Here is a 27,411-nt window from a genome sequence, read left to right on the forward strand (position 1 = left end):
ATTTTAAGGGTTTTATTTGAATTTGGTGTTCGTACTAAAGTCTTATAATTCTGGAATTACTTATCTACATATTACTAGGTATTGTCATTGTCATCCCACTCATTATAAATGTATAAATGAGAAAAGCAAGTTGAAACTACATCTCTCGTCACAGCTTTCATCGAAAATATTTCTCTGAACTGCGGATTTCGACCAAAATGACAATGTCGAACCAAGATCTTATAGACTGTACTCATAATCCCACCATACCAAATGTCGGTGAACCGATTACAGGTAAGAAATATTCGATTCTCGGGTCCGTAAAGTCTTCGATATGAGTGACGAAAGTGTCAACATTGGGCACTGTGTGTTAGCGGACGTTCGAGGAAGCAGGAAGTGGGACATACAACATTATTTGTGTCTTTATTGTCTTTTGTTAGAAATTCTCGGAGAAAAGGAACTGTTAGAACCTATTTTATGAAACCTAAACATGAAGGTACCGGTAAAATGCACTGTTCTGATATCAAAGGTCAGAATTTCCGTACAGGGTAGGGTATGAAAACCTTATCAGCCATCAAATGTGTCAGCTGACACTACAGTATTGATGCGGTTGTCACAATTTCGGAAGAAAAAAATAGACATTGTAATTCACTGAAAGCATTTGCACAACAATAGCGCTTTATCGATGAAATTGAGTATTGAGTACAAGCTGTGGACATCTGTTCATTCATGAACGAGAAGAGTAAGGCGAGCACCGTCTAGTTATTGTATCTGTCTGGCCAGTTTGAAGAAAAACTCGCGTGATAGTTCGTGGATATTTCATGAATTTGAACTCGAAGGTGAGGCTGTAGTGAGAGGCGATAATACATCAGCAATATGCATGACTCACTTATTTATAAAACTGATTTGAATAATTTTCTCTGGTTTATAAAATCGAGTAATGTAATTGTATGTAATTTAGTACGTTGAAGGACTGATGTGTATAACATGTACCAATGCAATATGACAAAAGGTTCCACTATTTGTCTACAAAGACAAAAAAAAGTCTTGAAAATTTAAGAAATGATGCAGTTTGTTTTCCCTTGGTTTTTGAATGGGATTTGAAGTGAGAGGTTTTTATATAGATTGGAGTGGCTTTTTGTACTTTACTGGTTAATGCACTTTCACTGCATGATGCCAATTTAATAGACCATGCCATATGTATGTGACAGCCTTGAACAAACCCAATTAAATGGTTACCCATAAATTGATGTAGAAATGATCAGAAGTGCTCTTTGTGCCAGCACAGAACTAATGTCTGGCAAAATTCCCTGTAGTATAGGAAACGTAGTAGGAGAAGGCAAGGATATTCAATACAAGCTGTTTGTCGATGTGCAGTGAAGCATATCAATGATAGAAGGCAGAACACCCAGGACTGGGATTATGGTATTAGATGTGGCATTATCAAATTCTTACCTAGAGGGTGGTATGAAAATATTTTCACTTTCAAGTTTGTAATACAATTAAATGCAGTGTGCTATACTTTTAATGTAAACACATCACTGTAATTTGTTCATCAGACACTTCCTTAATTAATGACATAATAGATACAATCATTCTGAACTTGTGTTGGATGTTCATCTGTTCCGTAATTTGAATGAGGGAGATCAGATGCAAAATATGGTTTTATGTCGATACTGTACTTATGCAGTTATGACTGTTTGTCTCACGAACATGCATAGTTCCTGCATGCAACCTACATCTGTACATGCCACAGAAAGGAAGCATAAGGAGATTTTTTTTAGTTTAGTGATGTACAGTATGTATGTATGTATGTATGTATGTATGTATGTATGTATGTATATATACAAAATGTACATGGGACAAATGTATAGGTTTGACAACCTTCTGTGTACAGAAATGGTTATGGTGTCACACTGTTTCATTTTATTTTGCTAAAAAATTTAATTTCCCTCACCACACTTTATTTAACCAAATGTTTACCCGCTTCCAATAGTTTGCAGATATTTAGCAGAGGAAACAAGACAAGCATTGAGGAGTATTCCTTGTCTATTTGTCTTCCTGAACACAGTATTTGGTTTCATATTTTGTTTGTGATATCAAAGCAGACATGATGGATATTTGGCAAAAGTGCATGCCATGATTCTGATTAATACAGTGGTAGTGTGTTTTTGCTAAGATTTGGGAACCCAGGTAACAGAATGGGGGAATAGTTTCCAATTCATTGTACCATAATTTTGGTGGTGAACCCTGGTATTAAAAATGACTGGGGAACTCACATAGATTTTTCATACTAATACTTGCCCTTAACAAAAAATATTGAGTGTACAATACAGAGAAAGTAGGTGACAAAATGTTGTATGTGTAATTGTTCCTGGCCTTGCAAGTATGAATGGCTGGAATAATTGTAATATTAACTAATTGCATATATTGATTATGTTGCTTGGTGAGTATCAATTAGACTACTGTACGTGTAACTTTGTAAGTGTCATAGCATACAATAGCACTGACTACAATATGACAATGTCTGCGTCATACTTGTGAATATTCAAGTCCTCCAGGCTCCAAATACGTGTATATTTTCTTAAATCATGAAATTACTCCTGTCAAGAATAACAAGTCAACAAAAGGAGTTTACTGACTTAGTGTCAATCAAACAGAACTGTGACAGCTGTGCTGGTCATCACACATTGTAACACCAATATTTATCTTTTGGTGTAATTTTCTCTATCTAGATCTTACACCGGAAGAGAAGTCGTTACTTGTTGATATTCGCAGAAGAAAGGAGCAGCTTTTGAAAGAGATCCAGGTCAGTTTTGTGTGACAAAATTACCCTTTTTATACAATGCAGAGGAGTATGTGATAGATAACTGTTTATTATTTTATGCAGGCTATCCCTCAGAGAGACATTTCTACAGGAAGCGTTTATTTACAAAATGTAACAGTGGTATTTCTTTACTGTGAAGTGATTAGATAAGTGATAACCAGAAGACCTCAAACTGTGTCTCAGCGAGACCATAGAGATTATCAAATTCCAGTCACTTGTTTCAATTAATTAGGCAGACTGCAGACACAATGTTGGTGTGCTTTATGAGCAGATGGACAAGTTTATGTATGCAAATTGATTGGTTTATTGCCACTGTCTGATGAGAGGCAATAAAAGGTGTTAACATGTGATGTATTTAGATTACAGTATACACAGATGTAGTTAAACATTCAATTTCTCTTATGGGAATAATAGATTATAATTTTTCATGTGTTTTGTGATACTGGTTGTTTATTGGGAGAGTTTATTGTTGAAATAAAACAGATGTGATTCAGCCACACTGTATAAGGTTACAACAAAGGTTTTGATGGTGTACAGGTTTTACAATTTAGCCCTGCTTTATCAGTGTGAATGAACCCTGCAATATATTACTAGTATTAGACCACATCGGCTGTCTAGTTTTAACACCCGCCCACTCCAAGTAAAAAAATCAGCTTTACTCAGTTTGTGACTGTAATATTACTTACAGGGTATGATTATACTCGTACAAAGTACACATAGGTTTAGCTGTATTCAGTAATAATTGTAGGCATTTGTTGAGATTTTGAGGGGTTTTTCTTCTGTTTTGTGCTTTTTTTTGTTCCAATGTTTAACTGGAAGCACATACTACAATTACTGTAACGTTAGCAAGAAATATTCAGAGGTACCCCAATCCTGTCAAAATCGGCAAAAGTAGCAACGCATGCAGCATTTTGAAACTGGTAATACATGTACGTTGACATCTCGCTCATGTTTTCAGCGTGATCTCGTCTGTGCGCGTAAATGTTACAGGAATTGTAGCGTTTGCTTCCAGTTAAACATTGGAACAAAAAAAGCACAAAACAGAAGACGAAAATACCCTCAAAATCACACTAATGTAGGATGTGTATTATTAGATTAAATATTACAAATTCAATGAGCTTTCAGGAGAGATGTAGGGTAGAGCTTACAACGAGGTGTACAAGCATACAACTGTATGTAATTTTTGCTCATTCTATAAGATACCTTTAATATTCTAATCACTTGCAACAGAACTCAAATGGGGTTCGTCAGGTGTAAATATACATGTAATATGTAAATGACCTTACATGATGTGGTATACATGTACATGTGTACATACTAAAAGTGTAATGTCCAGGACTCATGAAAACCCTCATTGTGCCATCAGCTGTATTAAAATGGCTGTACGGATGAGTACTTGGTATTTACATTTGGATTTGGGATTTTTTAAATTCATAAAATGATTTTATCAGTGTGAAACATCATATGCTACTAAAGTCCTTGTTTGTAACTCAATAAATTGCAAATGGTTAATAAATGTGTAAAATGTTATTGTATGTACAATGAAAAACTTATTACACATTTTTTTAGCTTTTTGCAATAGATTGAGTTCCAAACGTAAACACGGACTTGGCCTATGTTGTTTCACATTGATTTTCCAAATAGGAAGCCATAATAAAACTGTTTTCTATATCAAAAATCCCAAATAAATATCAAATCCTCATCCATGTAGCCACTGTAACAATATGTATTTTTACAATAGTGCCTTTGAGAGCACATATCATTACTAACATTATGATATTCACCGTAGAAAAGTATTTTTACCCAAGTAAAGGAGAGTATAAATTCAGCTTGTTCTGCTTCATGCAAATTCTCAGCGATAAAATGAAGACAAATCCCTTTTATAGTTGCTATGCCAACATTTTACACCTACACACATGCATGGTTACAGGTTCATTAAATACAGGTTTTCTTGTCCACAGCAATTGAAAGATGAGATTTCTGATGTAACATCTGAATTAGTGAAGATGGACGAAGGAGATGATGGGTAAGCATGTGCAATCAATCAATCAATCAATCATAAAATTGTCATAATCAATCAATCAATCAATCAATCAACTAATCTTAGATTTATAAATTTATCTATTAATCCTCTTTCTCCTGCCACATACTTAGTTATGTACAACCAAAACAATTGTTCAAGTAGTCAATTCATATGTTTTGAAATGAGTAAAATTGAATAATTTGTGGTCATTAATTTACTAACACATCTGTTAGCTGCAATAATTGAAGCGTTTGTTGTGATGTTGAGGGTTTTTTCTTCTGTTTTGTGGTTTTTTTTTCATTCTGGTGTTTAACTGGAAACAGCCCAAATAGACAGAAGCGATTCAAATCTGAATTGAATCGCCAAGTAGGGTGGATTTTTCTGCTAAAGTATGCCTTACCTGCCAAAAAGTCAGACATTTCCCTAACTCTGATATTAATTATGGAGCCTCCAAGACCCAAGAAATGTTCAGAGGTACCCCAATCCCGCCAAAATCGGCAAAAGTAGCAACACGTGCAGCAATTTGAAGCTGGTAGTACGCTGACATCTTGCTCACATTTTCAGTGTGATCTCATCTATTTGAGGTTGCCCAGCAGGAATTGTAGTGTTCATTTCCAGTTAAATATCGGAAAGTTAAAAAAAACACCCAAAAAACAGAAAAAGGTAACCCCAAACTGAAACGAACGGTACAATTATTGCAGCTACTTATCTGTAATTGAGTACATTATGAATATACAGTGGTTTCTTGTAAACATGTTCGCAACGCTTGGTTTCGTTTCTTCATAAATTGGATAACTCCTATTTTTTTATTGCTTTCTATTGTAGCAGTCTCTCCAGTAAGACAGACAGTAATACAAAGAAGATGATAACTGGTACCAGGAAGTTCAATATGGACCCTAAGAAGGTATTTATTAGTCACATTTCTAATATGAAATATCAACAATTATAAAACTGGGTGGTGCCATAGATGTATTTGATTCTTGTTGATACAATGTAATTGTAGCATGAATGTTAAAGTGTAAAGAACCACCCCAGCTTTCAGCCTTAGAGTGGGCATAATGCATTGATAAACTTTGTTTGTCCACATCATTCTTATGAAATAATAATAATAATAATACATTATTTATCCCACGAGGGGAAATTTGGAAACTGTCAGTAGTTGAAAATTTAGAATTAAAATACTACAAACATTACACGACAGACACAAACGTTACAAAGGATTGGTATGGTACAAGACAGTGATGGAAAATCATTACAGTGTATGTAAATGTATGCTAATTAGTCGCTATCTTTGAGAGGATTCCTGGAGATAATGTTGATGTTAATTTTATAAACATTTGTAGTGAAAAGAATAGATGATTAAGATAAAGTGTCTATATTAGTTGACATAATGTAACTATGTGGTGTATGGTGTTACCATATTTGTTGTAAGTTATGCTGCAGTGTTGGTGTTATGGTATTTATAGCAGTTTGTAACTAAGTTACTGGTAGGCTGAACTGTAATTGATAGCTTATCAACCTAGATGGCTGACATACATGTACACGTAATCGCTGAAATAAGAGAGATTCTGAATCGTGGTTTACTCTGTCTTCATAATGCCACATTTATAATATTTGAGTTTCGTTTCATTCAATTTCAGTATTATACATTACGGAAACAATCTATGCACAAGTTTTCCATAATTGTTGTTTTTGTTACTAATACTTTAAAAACTGTGTATGCATATTACTGGGAATGACTGTCATGGCTTTAAAGATAATCAAAAATATGAAGATAGATATTCAAAAATACAAATTGTAGACTTCACGTATCTGCAATCAAAATTGTCCACATGACATTGTGTTTGTGTTGAATGGTGAAGATTTACAGTGTTGTTGTGTTCACTGTTATGGCAAAAATCTATCTGAGTTCCCCAAGGTAAAATTTCCCCAGATATTTTATGTGGGTTCCCCACTCGTGATCATGTAGCTAATTTTAAAAATAGTAGGTAAAGTTGGAAAAGTAGATGATAAAACCTACAAGGGAAACCCATGAATCTGTCCAGCAATGGATATATCATGGTTGAAACATAGAATTTTTAAGCACAAAGTCCCGAAGAAGAAGCCGACAGAAAATTGTGGAGAAGTTGGTTGTTTTTGCTGGCCAGCAGCCCTAAGTTATTTCCATATATCTCTGATGTATGGAGATGTAAGTAAGTTTTACAAGGAACCCCCCACCTCCACCCTCACTTCTGTTACCAGCGTTGACAGACTTTAGCAAAAGCAGTAATTGATCTAATTTTGGAATTGGTTATCTTTCTAGGGTATAGAGTATTTGATAGAGAATGGACTGTGCAAAGAAACTCCTGATGACGTGGCACAATTTCTGTACAAGGGTGAAGGCCTAAATAAGACTGCCATAGGTGACTACCTAGGTGAAAGGTATGTAGGGAAATCATACATAATAAAAATTAACTACTATTAAAAAAAAAAGATCCAATTTCATTCAACTCAATATTACATTGAATTGAATTGAATTAAATTGAATTGAATTGAAATGTAGGCATTACAAAAATTGTTTAGTTTTTTATTATAATTTAAGTGAAAGGTACTTGTATTAAAAGTGGCACACTTGTGCTCCTTTAAATTTAAATGTGAGAATTTATGTATGAAAATTAGTCCAAGTTCTACAGATGAAATTTTGATTTTAGGTATGTGAATTACAGTCTATATCAATATGTACATGAATTGTCTTAAATTTAATTGTGAGAATTTATGTATGGAAATTAGTCCCCAGTTCTACAGATGGAATTTGATTTTTAGATCTAAGTGGATTTTCTAGTGGAATAACATTCTCAGTAGATGAATTGTCTTCTAACATTGCTATCATTTGGGAAATTCCTTTCCAGTTGTGTTATCACAAAGAATATTTTGTATGTTTTCTTAGTATTAAGACACTGGAAATTCCTGACATTGCTACGTAAACACTCAATCTGTAGAAAGAGCGGTGAAAGTATGCAAAATTTGAAATTTAAACTTACTGTTTTGAGAATGAAAGACAAAATAAAGGACCAGTGGGTCCTACACCTAAATGGTGTGGGGAATGTCTACTGTTGCTATGATAACATAATCCAGCATCATCTTTCAGTTGTCATGACAACAGTGTGTCTCCATAATGTATATGTATATGTATGTGAGTTATGTTGAGTGTGCTGGACAGCTGGACAGTGGTGTTGTGGATGTAACGTTTGTTTTATGCATTCCTGGATCGTATCTCAAGCTGATGCAGGTCACAAAGTGTATATTGTGTGTATTCTTTTGATATAATTACTGATTGCTGTATTGTTTGGCTCTCTACAGGAAAGACTTCAATATTGCAGTGCTTGAGGCCTTTGTAGGTGCACACGAGTTTGCAGACATGATCCTTGTGCAGGCTCTCAGGTAGGTGTGGTCATTGTGGCTACATATTCATAACCTGTAAAGTAACAGAGATGTCTGTGTTTGGTTTTCTGTACAATGAATCTTACTTTCATTTGGGTATCTTTCAAATTTGTATTATGATATTGATAACATGTGCAAATTAGGAACATGCAATATTACCTGTCTATGATCTCCTGCAAAATACATTTGTAACTGCAACAACAAAGACAATAGAACTGTGCATTAGGAGTAGTAAGTTAATAGGTAAGATAAAGTCTTCCTGTCTATGAAATGCAATACCATTGGAGATATGAACAAAAAACCCCGACAAAAACCAATAGCTAATGCCTTCAAAAAGAACTTTAAAAGACATATCTATTCTCCAGAGCATTCTAACTGTACAGCGCCTCCGAAATCTACATTGTAGTGGAAAATGGCACTTTATAAATTCACTGATTGATTGATTGATTGATTTTAAAAGTAGTCGGTAAAATATGAAATGTAAGTGGTGATATCTACGAATGAAACCCATAAATCTACCCAACAACAGAAATAGAGTGATTGAAAAAAAAAGAATTTTAAAACAAATTCCTGAGAAAGTAGTTGGCAAAACATTGTGCAGTAGCCCGTTGATTTTACCAGCTACCAGCCATTATCTACCTTTTGCTTGGACTTTAAAACCACAACAGATGTACACAAAGTGCACTTTACATTTTGTTTACTTACAGTCACAGTGGTATAGCCATACATTGAAAAAAAGATATGAGAAACACTGGAGGAAAGTAAACAAACAGACAAAGACATGTTTATCATCTAAAACCAACTGATAGACAAAATAAACAAACAAGTTATCACATTTTTGCCCAAATAGTGTGTAAAAACTTTCAACGTAACTGATATGGTGTAAATAGAATCACCAGATGTCCCTAGTTGTTCGCTACTGTTGCCATAACCTTTGATTGAGGGATTTTAGTGACCGGCTGCTTGGAGTGTGGTAGCGCTTGTGTGTTTTGTTAAGGCTCCCCAGGGGTAAACAAACTAACAGGGATTCATTGAATACAAAGGTCACCAGTCTTTGAGTTGAGTTAGTACTCTCCTTCAGTTTGTAGACCAGGAAGGGTTTGTGATAGTCTATATATAAAGATGTGCCGTGATAGAGCGCCCTCACACATTGGCAAGAGGAGAAGGACGAGGCCAGACACAACGTATCTTAAAGTCTAGGTTTATGACTGGTGACATCTACTCCAAATTATTGTTAATGGCCAGAAAGATGAACTTTTAACATTTATAAACTGAAATGGGTGTGTTTGAAGTCTGGTGATAGTTTTCATGCTATTTGTCGGTATTTACTGAGTCTAGAGGGTAACTTTCATAAATCTAGAAGACACTTGAAAAATTTCATGAGTGCTCAACATCTCTGTTACAGTTAAAACAAACTGAGTTCACCAGAAGACTACATGTATATGTAACACATGCATTTCAGATCAAAAGTTGATCATTTAGCAAGTTTTTGTAAATGATAGGTACATGTAATTGATAGATAACAACACTTTCACTGCTGAAACACTATGATTTGTTATTTAGCAAAGTTTCAAAAACTTAACAAACATTCACAAAATTCTCTCTTCAATCGCAATCATGCTATGTTCAGCAGTAAACATGCTTTTATTTAGCAAGTAAAACAAGAACTTGAACTTGTCAAATGATCAACATTGATCAAACAAACTTGATAATCAAACATGTACGATTCAAATATCGTGTTTCTGTCCTGTTTCATCACCAAAGAATATGAATTCTCAATAATCTACCCACAAGATGGAAAGAGTTGAACCATAATCAAGTAGCAGAACTTTCTTCATGATTATCAGCAGAAAACTTTTGTCGTATGGCAAGCAAAATAACTATTTTGATTGTCGCTTTTGATTGACAGGCAATTCCTATGGAGTTTCCGACTGCCAGGTGAAGCACAGAAAATAGATCGTATGATGGAAGCCTTTGCCAAGAGATACTGTATGAGTAATCCAGGTGTATTCACAACAACAGGTTTGTGCATTTCTCTTTCTCAAATATTCTACATTCTCTCATGACAAGAAAACTGGTATGACACGTTTTCCAAACACTTACATGTACACTCATAAACTGGAAACTGGTATGACATGTTTTCCAAAAGCTTTCACTCATATAATTCATGCAAGCTCATCTGTAGGTTACTGTGTCAACATAGTTTGAAACATTCCACACAATTGATACATGTAATTAGTGAAAGCAAAACTGAAGCTTTCGTCCACACCTGTGGTCTTGTTGACCTGAGTGTAATTGGAAAACTGATGTGACATAATGTCCATACAGTAAGATGATGGCAGCAAGGGATTTAAACTATTATTGATAAAATCCAGTGGAGAAGTACTTGTAGTTCAAAGACTCACACAGGAGGAGTCTATATACATGTATGATGTGCTTGGAATAATTAATCCACTGAAACTAAGAAAGGCATTATGTGTCTGGCATAAGTCAACTGTGTATGACATCAGTTCTATAGTACACAACAAGAACATTATCTATAGACCTGTTGCCGGTTCCAAGATGCATTGCGCATCTCTCCATACAATGGCATGTATTGTGTAAGCGCTGAGGGGGTTGGAGGGGCTACTCGGGGATGGTTGTCACCTGACTGTACCCTGGGTTCCCCTGTAAACTCCCTCTCTGTCATTGATGGTGTTTAGTCTTTGTTCTATAAAATCACTCATATTCAAAGAGGTCAACCTATCTTTTCATCATTTCCTGATGAAAATGTTATTTCAAATGTAATAAAGACAAAACAAGATTAAATGTAACAACATAGGCAACGTCCTCTCACACAATGCATCTTGGAGCAGGAAAATTGATTATTCATTGTCATTGCATTCATTACTGGTCCATGTTGTCTGTTTCAGATACGTGCTATGTGTTATCCTTTGCTATCATTATGTTGAATACCAGTCTGCACAATCCAAGTGTCCGAGATAAACCAACCATAGAACGGTTTATAAGTATGAACAGAGGTATCAATGATGGTGGTGATCTACCCAGAGAGCTCTTAGAGGTAGGTTTTACAATATCTAAATTTCCCAAGCCCAAAATTTGACTGTTTGAGTTTAACTAAAGTTGCATCTCCTGCAGTCATAAATGCAGTCATAAATGTTCCTTTTACCAAACCCAGTATCTTACTACTAGAAAAGACAAGGGTGGGCAGCACAAATCGTGATATTGTGTATTGGCCTAGAGTTTTGTAAAGTAAAAATTTGAACATAGTATGTGGGCATTCAATACTTGGTTCCTGAAATTCTCATATGCAGACATTGTAGATTTGTCTAGATCACGACATGTGAATAAAGGGGGTGGAAGGTGGGGGTGGGGTGATTGCGATGTTCTGTGTGATCATACTTTCACAAGTGCAGCAAGTGAAAATTCAGTTGTAAACACCATAAGCACAAATACAAACACCCCCTTCCAGGTCCCAAGTACTGACACTGGCACTCACATGTCATGAGGTTCTGTCATATTCACATATTCCTATTTGGTGTATGCCTTTGATAGAGTTTATACGACAGCATAAAGAAAGAACCGTTCAAGATACCTGATGATGATGGTAATGATTTGACTCATACGTTCTTCAACCCTGACAAAGAGGGATGGTTATTGAAGCAAGGTCAGTAATTTATGTATCATCAAGTAGTCTTCAAATATTGGGATCAATACGCCATATTCCAGTTATCGGAAAAACAAAAGATTGTAATAGTTTGGACACTAGGAGTGCTCTTTAGCTTTTGCAACATAATGGGGGTGGGGGGGGGGTACATATACAATTGTCAAACTTTGTAAACTCCTGTGAAAAATGTTGTCGCAGAGTTACAACACTGAAGATAATGGTAGTCCAGTTCTTTTTCGGTATCGTTACGATTTACACCTCCACTCCAGACTAAGATAATGGTATCTGTTGTGATTATTTGGTTTTTGATGATTCAGTTTTTAGGAACATGCCGAGTTTTTTCAGTTACATATTATTGCAATACCATTCTAATTGCATCCCCAGTAACAAATTTAACTCTCAAGAACATCTTTAGAAAATATATATTATGTACATGTAGACTATGATAACTGGAGTGTGGTGTATTCAGTTTGTGTACACATGGAGTTATGTTATTATCATCACCTCTGTGTCATACAATCCATTATGTAATTCACTCTGAGTACACAGTGTGAGTATGCAATCATCAAACTCAGTTGTCAATCAAGCTCTCCTGATAATACACTATATATGTACAAACACGTCATGTTTGGCCAATCAAAATGCATGTATTCGTTTCATAATTGATATTTCAAACATTCAAATATTTGTTCACCAACATTCAGCACCTGCAAAGTTGATTTCAAAGCTGTCAAGAATAGTTGTTATTTTGTTTAAAGAAAAAACTGTCTAATGTTATTGTTATATATGTTTACATATATGTAGCACACACATCCCAAATCATAGCCTGTAAATGATGCAAGCTGTTAATGAAATTTGTTGAAAACACTATGTGATATTTGTTGCCTTGCTAGGTGATGTTGTTGTTGTTGTTGTTGTTGTTGTTGTTGTTGTTGTTGTTGTTGTTGGAATGTTCATGTAGTTCCGCTTGCAGACAGAGTGAGTTGGGACTCAGTTCTGACATTGTTCCATATACACCGTCATGTGAAAAGTTATGCAACAAACCTGAGCCTTACACCAGCACAGTGCTTGCATGCCAGTAACAAAAAAAAAATATCAGACCCAGCTGTCAAATATAACTATCATCTAATATTATAGATATCTTTGACGACAAAATTCCACGCTTGGATGACCAAGAATCTAGATTTTGGAACTAGTCATAATTTCAAATGTCAGTCCTTGCCTACGTAAGCGTACACCGCCATATTGGATGAACTGTTAAGTGTATGTAAGGAGGAACATTTCAAATTATGGAAACAAATTTCTAATTTTGTGACTTTTGGTGATCCGAGTAGGGACTATAGTAGTAAAAGAGATGTCAAATGAGTAAATAGTTGAATAATTGTCCATGTTTGACTGCTGGGGTCTGTGTTTGATATGAGGCAGTGCTAGGGTAGGTTTCGGTGTGTTACACAGAATTTCGCAGGTCGGAGAAGGAAAGTTGACAATGTCAAAATCAAGTTCAAACTTTCTGTCTGTAGCAGGACTTGTTGGAATGATGCTATGTATTGCTGTTTGCATGATTTTCTTTTAAAAGTTGACAAGGACCAGTGTAGTCAGAAACTATCTCTCATATACACTTAATGCATGTCTCGGTCTGGTTGTCCTCATTTTCAAAAAGATTAGAGTAAATATTACATCATATATAGGGAGGGGGTGGGGATGAGGGTGGGGGGTCTGAAGTTCTAAAGCAACAAAGAGCCATGTATGAAGATATTCAATGAATTCCACCAAATTTCATAGATATAAAAAATTTAAAGTTGTTATTGTAAGAACAGAATAGCAAATTTTCTTTTCCATTCTGTTTTGTATTTATTTTTTTTAACAACAAATTACACTAAATTAATATAGCATTGTACTGCATGGGTCTTGAATAATGACTATATTATCGAATAATCAACTAACTAATGACAAATATAATTATACCCTGTAAACATGTAAATTCAAAACATTTTATCCTCCCTCCAATAAATATCAAAATTGAAATGGTTTGGCATGAAATGTGGGTATTTAAAGCAGAATGATACCTTGTGGATTCACTATGTTTAATAAACACTTGGATGTTACATTAGATAAAATGTGTTAGTTTCATTCACTTGCACTTATTAGTACGGCATTTGCGTTGATAGAACTTAGGCAGAAATGCTGTGTGAGCCTTGGAAGGGAACTGTCATTAAACATATTGTATTGTTATTGAATTACAGTAAGTTGTTGACAACATTTGCAATGGGAGTGGCCTAGTTAAATAAATTTTTTTAAAATGTGTGTTCGATAACCTGACCGACCCTAGTTTAAGTCTCCGACCCAAAACATTTTTTTTAAACACTTGAAAGAAAAAAATAAGAAGTTCTTTGTCTTCTTGATCATCATGCACGTCTGTTTTCTTTCACCCAGTGATGTCTGTACAATATTTCATCAAACTATCACAGAATGGGTATTCTGATTAACATTTTGTTTGGTTTTGGGTCGAAGCAATATTTTTCAAGAATAAGAACACTTAAAAATGATGAACTAAATATAAAATAAAATCCCGAAATACCTACCCTATTTTTGTGAGGCCATGTTATCGGAAACACGTATATATTTTTTTCGCCTAACTTAAGTTCTGATCAAGCTAGCTGACTGAAAGTGAATGAAACCAATTCAGAGACTTTATCTAGTTTGATATCCAAATTTTTAAGAAATATAGGGAATTCTTCACAAGGTATTTTTTTTCACTTTTAATGGGTAATTGAAGTAAAAACTGAGTTGACATTAAAGTGGCCATATGGATGAGGATTGGGTATTTATTTTGGATTTTTAGTCCCCGCGGACGAAGTCCGGAACGGGGACTTATGGATTGGGTTCCGTCTGTCCGTCCGTCTGTCCGTCCGTCTGTCCGTCCGCAGCCGTTTCTTGGAGATGCCTGTACCGATTTTTTTCAAACTTGGTACAGGGGCAACATGCTATGGCATACATATGCACGTCAATTTGTTTTATGATACGATCCAATATGGCCGCCTAGCAGCCATTTTGTTTGCGAATTTTCCCTGTCTAAAGCCATAACTCAGACATGCTCACACAGATCTCATTCAGAGTTGGTATTAGGACAGTGTTCTATGGCATATATGTGCATATTCATTGTTGTCATGATACGATCCAATATGGCCGCCTGGCAGCCATTTTGTTTGTGAATTTTCATGTCCAAAGCCATAACTTAGACATGCTTGAATAGATCTCATTTAAAGTTGGTATTAGGACAGTGTTCTATGACATACATGTGCATATCCATTTTCATTGTGATACAATCCAATATGGCTGCCTGGCAGCCATTTTGTTTGCAAATTTTCCATGTCCAAAGCCATAACTCAGACATGCTTGAACAGATCTCATTCAAAGTTGGTATTAGGACAGTGTTCTATGACATACATGTGCATATCCATTTTCATTGTGATACGATCCAATATGGCTGCCTGGCAGCCATTTTGTTTGCAAATTTTCCATGTCCAAAGCCATAACTCAGACATGCTTGAACAGATCTCATTCAAAGTTGGTATTAGGACAGTGTTCTATGACATACATGTGCATATCCATTTTCGTCATGATACGATCCAATATGGCTGCCTGGCAGCCATTTTGTTTGCGAATTTTCCATGTCCAAAGCCATAACTCAGACATGCTTGAACAGATCTCATTCAGAGTTGGTATTAGGACAGTGTTCTATGACATACATTTGCATATCCATTTTCATATTGATATGATCCCCCATACCCGAACAATCCTTTCTTGTTGTAGGCATGTTCCATGTCCGACAAGCAGACACAACATATCTAAGTCTGTTTGATTTAGGTTCACAACTGTTGTTGCGTGATCAGAGTAGTGCTAATTCCTTAAAACCCAATCATAGCGGGGACTATGTCATTCTCAATGGCTTGTTAATTTATAAAACAATTTGATCATGGCTTCCTACTTGACAAATGAATGTGAAACAACATTGACAAAGTCTGTATTTGTAACTCATTACATTCCAAATGATTAATACATGCGTAAAATCTTTGTTATTGTGCATACAATAACAAACCCTGTACACATTTGTTTAGCTTTTTGCAATTTATTGAGTTGCAAACACAGACTTTGTCAATGTTGTTTCACATTCATTTGTCAAGTAGGAAGCCATGATTAAATTGTTTTATAAATTAAAAATCCAAAATAAATACCCAATCTCCATCCATATGGCCACTTTAATTTAGACAGTCTTACTGTTTTTATAGCTGCTATTAATAAAATGATTAACTTTAATATATACTAATTCATTTCACTAAATTATTCACTAATTGTTTGTATTGTCTCATATTGTCATCTAATATAGTTCACTAATCGTTCACTAACAGCATGTACTTTTCATTCACACAATTTGTCCATGTACCTATATATAAAAAAAGTAATGTTATGTGTTTATTGTTAAAAGTTCATCAAATGTACAAAACACCCATGGTTAACATATCACTTGACCTTTAACCCCCAATGCAGTCTGTTTACATTACCCATCCATTGAAAATTTATATCGGAATGGAAAAGAGATTTAGAAAGAACAGATTTCGTTTTTTTTGTGCCATGACACAAATACAGCTATACATGTAACTGCCAACATTTGTCATCCTACATGTATACATTGTTTGCTTCTTTTCTCTTGTTTCTAAACCCAACACTGGCTCTATGGCAAATTTAATGCTTAATACTGGCAACAGGAGGTTAGTTATCCACACAGATATTACCACTTTTTGCTCCGTTTTTCAACTTTTTTTTTGTTTGCATGTCACGATGCCGTTGTTGCATGTAATGGTGGCTACTAGGCTGGCTGCTGGCAGCCTTGGTTTTTTTTTTTAAGTTGTCGCCGTGCTAGCCATACAAAGCACAGTATATAGTGAATAGTATGGAGTTAGTAGACTAGTCTAGCAGTCTGTGATGTTGAATGTACAATGTATTACTTTTATAATAGTATGTTTGGATTTTATTCAAATGCACAAGTATATGTTTTTGCTGAACTCTAACCATTACTATGATGACTACACTAGGGCATGACAAATAAAGATTATTACCTGTATGTGCCTTGACATAAAAAATTTGTTAAATTTTGAGATACATTGATCTTACATCTGTACTGGTAAAAACAGAGTTGCACCATAACCGTTGTTCAAGAAACATCAACGGAAATTTTGATTTTAATGACAGTGTAACATTTGCATATGAAGATGTTTTGAAGAAATAAAGACAACATTTTTTATAAGTATTGGTTAGATTTCAGCAACAGGCCATATACACACTCATCACTCACTGTGAGATATGTAATGGTATCTAGAGAAAATGGTCAAGAGATGATATTGAAAACACGTTGTCATGGTAACATTCAAAATGAAATATCCTTGTGAAAATGTCAAAGAATACTAGGTTAGACCTATAGTGTGTTTTTTGTATAGTATAATGGGTAAGCCTTCTGAAGTACTCCTCATTTAGGACTACCCTAGATGATTTGTGTTGAAAAAGAGCTGAACTACTATATGGTCTTGTTGGCTTCTTGTAATGCTGTTCTTAGTAGGGAAATCTTATAGGACATTTATATTAAAAGATTAACTGTTTACATATTGTGATATACATACATACATGCACACACACACACACACACACACACAATATTTATTTTAACTAGATTACATACAAAGGGGACTCAATAAGTTTTTAGCTCCGAAAAAAACTTATCCTGGAGGGGCAGTAGAAATGACCCATATCCATCAAATGTGTACTTCAGTGCACAGCCCTGTCTTAATTCAGTTCAATCTAATTCAATTCAATCCAATTCAGTCACTTTATTTTTTCCTAAATGGCCAGTTCTCTGATGCCCATATCTCAATTTCAACCAAACCTGGCACAAATATGAGACACTTCATATGTCATAAATACACATTTCTCATAATACATGTACCTGTTCTCTATTAAAATCAGTGAAACACTTGGTACAATATACAATAATATGTAGAACAGCTACATAACTTTTTACAAATGGAAGTGAATGTTTTGAAAATAAATTTTACTGTGTGATTTTGTATTATTTCATATTATCTACTACTGATTATAGTGTACTCATGCACACTAGTTTAGTGTATTGTCAGTTTAGTACAATCACCAGTTCAGTTGGTGTTATTTCCTCAAATTTTGTAAGCGTGATATGCTAATGTGCCAAACTTAAAGGTTTTCTTTTGAGTTTTCATTCTTTTAGACATTTCTAATGTCAGAAAAACACAGATGTGTTATAATTAATAATATGTGTACATGAAAATTATGTAGATGTTTTCAATCAGTTATAACTTACAACTTAAAAACTTTGACATATATGCATGGAAATTTGCTATATGTTAAGAATTTGAACTTCATGCATGGAAATTTGCTATGTGTAGGTGTTTCCAATCAAGTACACTTACGTCTTAATTAAGACTTTGACGTACACAGGGAACCTCTCACATCCTAGCGCTAGGAAGGGGAGCACAGCCATGCACCATGCATTTTTTTTTTAATTCTTAACAAATCTTTCACTCAGTCTACTATTTATGGCAGTTTAATACTGTTCTTTTATTTAGTACTTTAGAGCAAGTGTGTATGTGGGGCAGATGTCATTTGCTTGTTCATGATTGACTCTGCAGTTGTCTTCACTGAAGTAGGGAGGGTTATTTTTGTGTTCCCCCAGATCTGCAAACTGCATGGGCTGGACAAACGCACATAAAAAAGACTTGACGAAAGGGTATTTAAGAGATGTGCACACTGACCAGAAACAATTCTCTTTTTTTTGCCAAACAAGTGAAGGAGTAGATAGCAATCACGGTTTTTTAAAAATGAATCACCAGAAATTGGTTATCATGTTAACATCTCCTGAATTATTAGTATTCTGTAGAAGACAATGACTCTATATTTTAAAGGGCAATGCCAGTCCAGGAAGTTAAGACATTTTTACTAACTTTGGATTCTGGCATCATTTCATGATTTTACATCACATAAATCTCATGTGACTGCCAAGAAATGCCAAATAATTGAAAGTTGCTTCACATCCAGTGTCCCAGCAGTAGTCAAGCTTTTCCTGATGGGAGTTAGCAGATATACATATGTATTAGATGAACAATACATATTCATGATTGTTTAGCTGAAGGTTAAGGGGTATGCATGTCTGCTGACTACAATGAGGCAGTGCTGAATCACAGTGCTAAAGACAGTCACAGTGAAGCATGTGAAGCAATTTTCAGTTTGTTGTTTCTAGACAGTTGCATGAAATTTTCTGTGACGCAAAAATCATGAAGAGACTTTCAGTATCCAAAGTTCACAAAAAATGTCAAGTTTATTTCCTGGAATGGTGCTCCCCTTGTAACTATCACTGCAGGTGAAGGGTCAACTGTAGAACTTGCTGTATTAAATGAGCATTTCATAATTTAATGTAATAGAAAGGTGCTAATATTACTTATAAAAAAAGCCATTCCTTGTTCTGTCTCATGTCATACGGATTTACCACCTCACACCATGGTCATGTCATTTTGCTGCTGCTGCACCAATTAACCTTTGACCTAACCTTTGACCTCAAAGTCAGCATTTTTTTTCCCCTAGTAGCCTGTTCTGTGAAAATTATATTTAAGTTAGAACAAAAGAGGGAGAATATTCTGTATTTTTTTCTTTAAATTTGATTTACATGAAAGAAGCCATAATAACAGTTTGTGTTGTTTTATTTACAATTTTGTTATGTGTAGGTGGCAGAGTGAGGAACTGGAAGAGAAGATGGTTTATTTTAACTGATAACTGCCTCTACTATTTTGAGTACACCACTGTGAGTATTGTTACATTATGTAGACATGACTATTTGTACCAGTGTGTATGCATACTACTATATTTACTAGCAGTCTAGTTTCTATACAGTATCATTACCATTTACACCTCCACTCATAGTATAGTCAAAGTGGTTACTCTAGAAGTCCTGAAATGCACGAGATACAATTTAAAATTCATCCACAGCAACCCACACAGTCATTAACATCATGTCTTTGTTAGTCAATTGCAAAATTCTAACCAATAACACAGTCCCTCATAAAGTTGGTGTTTTTGGGGGCAGTTATGTACTGTCCAAATATGGTATGTTTGTCAACTCAGGGATGCTACACTGTTTATGTCACTATAGAAGCTTGGGTTCACTGATTGGATGAACAACTTCTTGTGCTGATTGGGGGACTTTGACCAGATGTGGTTTAGTTTGAAACTCAGTTGGCATCAAGACTAGCAAACTAGTGGTATTTGCACTGCAGTGCATTTAGGTATTATGTAGTAGAAAGGTGGTAATATTGTTTATAAAAGAAAAGCCATTCCTTGCATAATTCAGATACCAATATTTCCAATGTGCCTGTACCACAAGATTAGGAATGGTCAGACGTTCTCAGGAATACATACTGTAGTTCTACTGTCCTGAACCAGTGTCCCATGTCATCTAACAATGTACTACAGTGTGTACAGAACCCCCATAACAACATGTCTCCCACCAATTCACGACTTTTTACAAATAATCTTCAAAAACATGTTTTTTGAAGGCAATACATCCTATGCTAACCTAGAGACTTTTTCTTGGCGTTACTATCTCAAGGAACTATCTACACCAAAGAAAGTCTCTTTGGGATAGTTACACCAAGACAAGTCTTTGGGTTACTTCCTTACCAACCTAAATAGTAATAAAAATTTCCCTTCTATTACAGGATAAAGAACCACGTGGAATTATTCCATTGGAGAATCTACTTGTTAAAGAAATTGATAGCAAGGAGAGTAGGAAACCTGTAAGTACAAATATTATTACATATGTACCAGAAATTACTTGCACTGGTGCACGTGCATACTAGTGGTATTTACGCTACAATGCAATACCAAAACATTGCATACCTGCGTGCAAATGAGGACACGATCATTTGCTCAGGATTGCATAGTGTCATTTTTACAGAAATTTGTTTCGGGTAAACATATGTAATAAGAACAGAACTCCATGATGAATGCCTGTTTGGATACTCAGTGGTATTGCACTCATGTTTGCAGTGTTTTGTGCTGTGCGAGTGACGCAGAGAAAACTGCAAACACTCATGCAAATACCCCTGAGTACCCCACACTGGCACTCACGCATCGTGGGGTTCTGTCATAGTATGTTGTGTTGTTATTCAAATCTGAGATTGTACTACTGTAAGTTTGAGATGATAAATGTTGAGATCCATGCATAATGAGCATTACTTCCAGTATGAGTTAAGTCTTTACAAAGGAATATATAGGAATATATGACAGAGAACCATGAATACCACCTGATTGGTAGATGAATATGAATTTATTGTCTTGTCAGTGGTGTTGTGAGCTGTTTGGAGTAGAATTTTAATTTGTTGTCCTTTTTTTTTCAGTGGTGTTTTGAGTTGTTTTCATCAGATGGCAAGGAAGTGATCAAAGCATGTAAAACAGATGCTGATGGCAAGGTTGTTGAAGGTAAGTCACTTGGTGATATCAATTAGAAATTGGAACACTTACATTTGTAGTTTGTGATTTTACTGAACCTGGTACGTGATTACAATGTACATACAACCACACTCATTTATGGTACTCCATAGAACAAAATCCCACTGGGTAACTTTCTTACCTGTGAAACAGTTTAGCCACAAAGTGAAAATCTCACCAAATCTTTCAATAGTAGCACATTTGATTAAAAGATGACGTGATATTAATGGTTAAGAAATCATTGTTTTTACAGGGAGACATCAAGTGTACAGAATGTCAGCAGCGTCACAGGAAGAACGAGAAGATTGGATCAAAAGTATTCAGTAAGTATAGCAGTTTAATCACAGAAGGGTCTCTCTAGCTTTATATCATTAAAGTGGTCATATGGAGGAGAATTTGGGTATTTATTTTGGATTTTCAATTTCTTTAAAACAATTTTATCATGGCTTCCTACTTGAGAAATTCAATGTGAAACAACATTGACGGAATCTGTGTTTGTAATTCAATACACTTCAAAAAGCTAAAAAATGTGTAAAAAGTTTGTTATTGTACGTACAATGACAAAGATTTTGCACATTTATTAATCTTTTGCAATTTATTGAGTTACAAACAAGGACTTAGTATATGTAGTTTCACATTGATTTTTCTAGTGGGAAGGCACAATAAAATTGTTTTATAAAGTTAAATATCCAATCCTCATCCATATGGTCACCTTAACAGCAGGTCAACATTTGATTACTACTCTTGCAGTACTGACTTAAAACATTGTCAAAGACACCCTGACAAGAAACCAGACATTCATTTTACTTGTCTCTTACAAATACCCAGTGACTGTGTTAACATCTCACAGTGTTAATTTGGTTCAACTTGTCTGACATGAATGTATTTATTGTACTTTTACAGAGCCAGTATTAGTAAGGATCCATTCTATGACATGTTGGTTGCCAGGAAGAAAAAAGCCACTCACAGAACATAAGAGAGAATGATGAAACTTACTACGTTTATGACAATCAATCCTAAGAGACATTGGCCACTGAAGACCGATGCCGTGGATAAAAATAAAAGTATATATGTGTAGTAGATAACTATTGTAGAGTTTGCTGCAAAAAATGCAGTACTTGTAATGATTTGTATACTTATACATTAACAAAGTGACTACCATTGGACCAACCCTGTATTTAACTGAAATTACAAATGAAAGACACCTTACTATACCATACACGGTTGTTCAATCTTTGCAGGATGTGTTCATGAGAAAAATGTCCCGTGCAGAACTCTGTAATGATTTTATGTTGTGGTACAAAACAAAATTTAGTTTATTCTTAAGGAAACAGTTAAATGGGAGTGTTACCATGAGTTTCCTGCATTTGACCCCAACACAATAAATGTGAAAATCTCTCCAAATCTTGCTGTCAGGTGACCCGTCACATGATGGTCACCTGATCATCATCTGATCAAACAATGGTGTCCACCAAACTACTGATGATATCTAAGTGGTCCAAGGTACCAATACTATAGTACTAACTGAAAACTTGACTCCTAAAAATGAATACATTTTTATTTCCATACTAAAATTTTTGATAAATGAAATTTATTATCGGCCAGTCTGACTTTTGTATTGTATGACCATAAAGGTGATGGGTGGCATGACAAAATTGGTGTCTGTAGGGTATATGGTTGTGGACTTGATAGAATATTAGACTAAGTGTACATTGTGAATGTCATTGATATTGTCCACCGTGTGGACTGAAAGGTACTGATGTTGCAACTCTAAATAAAGTAATCCTTCAATTTTTTGTCTGTATTTGAACGAAAGAAACTAGCATATTTTACTTGTGACAGTTTAGGCAGAAATTCAAATTGAAGGCAGGGTAAAAGTTGCTTGCAAAGATTATGTGTGCACTTCTATAGCTAGCTTCTCTGTACTACCTCATGCTGTGTTAAAACTCAAATTCTTTCACCAGGAAGTATATTCTTTGTATGTGGAGTAGTTTTTATGTTTGGAAAAAATCACTGTTCACACGGAAGTACTGGTAGGTAGCTAATGTTGAGTATTCCTGACTCTGAAAGGTGGTAGGCAGGTGTGTATAAATACCTGTAATGAGGTCAATACTATCAAGTCTAGTCGTACATGCTCATATACAACATCATTAAGGATGTGGTTAGCATCACTTGCGGGGATATGTTTTTGTGTGTTTACACATTGAAAAGTTACCACCCCTTGTCCTCCTTCAGCCAGCTTTGTGATACCAGTGTGAACAGGTTCAAAGGTCAACCCAGAATCAAGGTAATTTGTACAAATGATGGGTTCTAGTATCTTTTTAGAGCAAAATAATTGACAGCCAAATCTCTCTTTTTAAAAAAAAAATGTGAGTTGTATCATCAGCACATTACTTCTGTTATACAGAATATTTGTGAAAAAACATTGCATTTGTCAAGAGTTTAATCTATGAAGTCTGAATTCTGTACTGACCATGTACCAAAGCAATCTATGCAAGGAGTACTTGTATCAATGCATTTCTGCTATTATTACATGTAGATTGTGTGTGTAAAGCACTCAACATATGTTTTTACTAACGGTTGACCTTCAATACTGTATACTGAAAAATGTGATAACTCAGTACACTGAATGTAAGATTCCTATGTGATTATGCTATTTATGTAGATACTTATGATATGTAATACAAGTTTGGATAATTTTTTGGTCAAGTTTTGCTTGTCTGGGGCTGGCACCCCAAAAAATAATACCCAAAAATATAGCAAGAAATTCATCATTTTTTTATACAAAAAAAACCCAGCTATGAGATGTAATAATATATAATGATGTGACCAAAGTATATTTTGGTGGTCACTTGTGTTATATTGAATCATTGAGTATTACATTCATTCAGGTGTGAGCCCAGATAGTGTCCATCTTTATATGAAACGGGTGGATTTTTTGTTTATGTTGTACAAACCGCGACAAGTTAGAATGTCTAAAAGTTTATCTGCTCATGTAACATGATCTGTACACCAAATAAAATTTCGCCCCGCAAACAGGTCCTGTGCAGGCCCTGGACCATTCCCGTGGTACAGGTGTGTGTCAGCAAAGACAACACAAGGGTTGTAGCAGAGCTGTAGCCACATGCCTGTCAACAGATACATTGTTGAGTATACAGCCATGTCACAGGATCTGTCTTTGCTACATGTAACAGTACCTGTGTATTTCTGACTATACACAGATGTGTACACAAGTATATCATAAAATCATTACTATTACCCATTTGTGAGATATTCTCAGAAATTAAACATATACATACATGTACCAGCAGACCGGTTACATGTAGGTGTAACAGTCGTGAAATGTGAGCTAATTTTAATACAGACCCAGAACTTGTTGTACATCTCTATGTATGTCATTGTTTCAGTCACGTAATCACAGCATTGTGTCCAGTCAGAAATTACAGACCTGTATACATGCCTGTGCCAACAGACCTGTTACATGTCTGTAAATACAGCTATGAACTCTTATCAAATTTACAGACCTTGTAACAACACTTGTTTATGTACACTGTTACAGTGCCTGCACTGGGCTTTTGTCAGACATAACCTGTAATCTGCACTGTGGATTTTCAGCTGTATGCTGTGACTGGCATAGCTATTGTCTCACCCCAAAAACAAACAAACAAAAAACAACAAACAAACAAACAAACCCAAAACAACTCTTTTCCATTCTTGTCTAACTAAACCTGTCAAAAAGTCATTCAATCCCGATATACTGGGATAATGACTCTCCCACTAGGGAAATAAAAAACACACATGGACTTGAACCTGAATGAAATACTGTAATACAAATTTTTTGTACATTTATTTATTCATTTTGCATGCTGTATCATGTTACCCCAAAACAGTGATACCAATAAGTTCAAATTATTTTAAAATGTATAAAGTCTATCACTTATAAGATGGGCCAAAATTATAAAATGAAACTTTTTTTTTTATAGAAGAGTTTGATATTTGATTTGTGGATATATATAGCTAGGTGGGGAAACATCGTGGTACATTTCTCTCATTCTATGAAAAACTTTTGTGATTTGTATATTGCTATAAATGAAATTGTTTCTTTTAGTTCTAACAGCTGTTACATTAAACAACTCAATTATCTTTTAGTGGGAAGTGTCAAGTTAGATGAATTGGTGTTCTTGTCTTGGTTTGTCTTGTCCTACAGAACCAATGCTTGGGTAGTTTTCACGGTTCTCACACTTTCGGTAATGTGTGGAATTTCAACAGACTCCTGGAAAGTCCCGGAAAATTGATCGACTGAAAGATTAATCTCTGCTGTCATGTAAGTGTTGATTTGATAGGCGAGAAATATGTATCAAAAAGCAGGTGTGTAGTTAAATAGAATGGATTTCACTGGTCAACACTCCTGGAAAATGACTAAAGTTCATTTGAATACTCCGGGAGATCTGATGAAAAAGTCCTTGAATTTTAGTTTAACTATATGTCAGTGTTGTGATAACCATAAACCATGACCTTCATGAGACACCGGGGGACTTTCTACATTGAACTTAAAGACAGAAAAGCATTAATTAAAGCCAGTGATGTCGCTACACAAAATAATAAAATGTTGACTCAACACTGAGCTTAGACTGAATGCTTGAAGCTTCCTCAATTTCAAAAAAAAAAAATTATGGTGTGTAGAATTTTTCTCTATGAGCTAATAATCAAAAGAAACTGCCTCAGTTTTAGTTACAGCTTAGAGGAGTTAGTAAAAATAAACTAATAGTGCCCAACTGTAAATATGAAAGGCTGGTGTTTATTGGTGTATTTGTTGTTGTCTCTGTCATCATAAAATTTCCTGCTTTTCAGAGTGTTTTTGACGTGCAACATTTGATTGATGAACTGATGGACAAACAGGCATTTCCAGCTTACTGCTATTAAATGTGTTAGATGTGTATATTCTACTGCAAACTTTGCCTTCCAAATAGCGAAATATGCAAATTTGGGAAACAACTGTTGAAATTAGAATGTAAACTGGTAGCACAGAATATGTCAAAAATATCACAAGGATACATGTTGGACTGAACATACGTGAAAGGGAATTTTGAAGTTTATGATTATCATTTTATGATTTTCAGTCAATTATGATTCTCATAGACTGTAAAAGATGTTGGCAAAGGGGTTCTTATCATCCCTTCCCCTTTGAGGAAAGGGATAAGAAGCGTGCCACCCTCAATGGCTGATCTTTCAGTCTCTTGTCACCAAAGTTAACAAAGAAAAATTTTCTCTGATCGAAAATTTTGATTTCTTGTGCCGGCATCTTTGCATTTCTGTTGAAATTGGATTTCCACCAGTCAGTTACATTTAGCTTGGATTAGCTGCATTCCTGATCAATTCTGATAAGACAGTGTGGTAACAAGATGAAAGGTATAGAGTGTGTGTAAGTGCAGAGAAAACTTTCAACTTTCATTAGAAATGTTAGTAAAGAATAAAACCAAATTACATTTATAGCAATGATTTATAAAATTAGTCTTGTAATCAAACGATTACTCAAATCTAAATCAAATGAATAATCAAATCAAAATCAAATATAACAAGAGATATCGCACCTATTAAAGTTGTGATTCATGCTTTTCTTTTCTTTGTATAGTTATGACATTTTCCCTGTCTGGCACAGGAGCACGCAAGTCCATTCCTGACAGAGCCGAGTTAAATACTGTAAACATGAAAAATTTCACTGAAGACTCATTTTCACTTATTTCACTGGAAAATAAGTTGTGACTAAAATGCCTCTTAGTACATGAACAGTGCACCAGAATTAGAGAAATTTGTACATGTGAGAACGAGCTGAAGACTGTAAAATCACATAATTTTCTATTGTGAAAATATCTTGGTTTTAACAGTACAAGGGCTTATGATAATTACCGAACTATTTAGTGAGAATTCTTC

General features: G+C 35.0%; 1 protein-coding gene across 2 annotated transcripts; it reads left to right on the forward strand.

Annotated features, from left to right (window-relative positions):
* Nucleotides 1-115: 115 nt before the first annotated feature.
* LOC144435914 (cytohesin-2-like) lies at nt 116-26,976 on the forward strand. 2 transcript variants are annotated; one of them, XM_078124555.1, is made up of 14 exons: nt 116-273; nt 2,715-2,788; nt 4,768-4,832; nt 5,655-5,733; nt 7,132-7,250; nt 8,169-8,249; nt 10,159-10,271; nt 11,162-11,310; nt 11,805-11,916; nt 19,719-19,795; nt 20,709-20,786; nt 21,390-21,471; nt 21,734-21,803; nt 22,384-26,976. In XM_078124555.1, the coding sequence occupies exons 1-14, from the start codon at nt 198-200 to the stop codon at nt 22,454-22,456; spliced, it is 1,248 nt and encodes a 415-aa protein (XP_077980681.1). In that variant the 5' UTR covers nt 116-197; the 3' UTR covers nt 22,457-26,976. The 2 variants fall into 2 exon arrangements, with proteins under 2 accessions (XP_077980681.1, XP_077980682.1); XM_078124556.1 differs by having other exon boundaries at nt 5,658-5,733.
* The last annotated feature ends 435 nt before the right edge of the window (nt 26,977-27,411 follow it).

Source organism: Glandiceps talaboti, chromosome 5, assembly GCF_964340395.1.
Source record: "Glandiceps talaboti chromosome 5, keGlaTala1.1, whole genome shotgun sequence".
NCBI classification, from domain to species: domain Eukaryota; kingdom Metazoa; phylum Hemichordata; class Enteropneusta; family Spengelidae; genus Glandiceps; species Glandiceps talaboti.

Coding starts and splice junctions, on each gene's coding strand:
- LOC144435914 (XM_078124555.1), top strand. CDS start 198: ATGACAATGTCGAACCAAGATCTTATAGACTGTACTCATAATCCCACC. Junction 2,789..4,767: donor AGCTTTTGAAAGAGATCCAG/GTCAGTTTTGTG, acceptor TCTTGTCCACAG/CAATTGAAAGATGAGATTTC. Junction 10,272..11,161: donor AGGTGTATTCACAACAACAG/GTTTGTGCATTT, acceptor TGTCTGTTTCAG/ATACGTGCTATGTGTTATCC.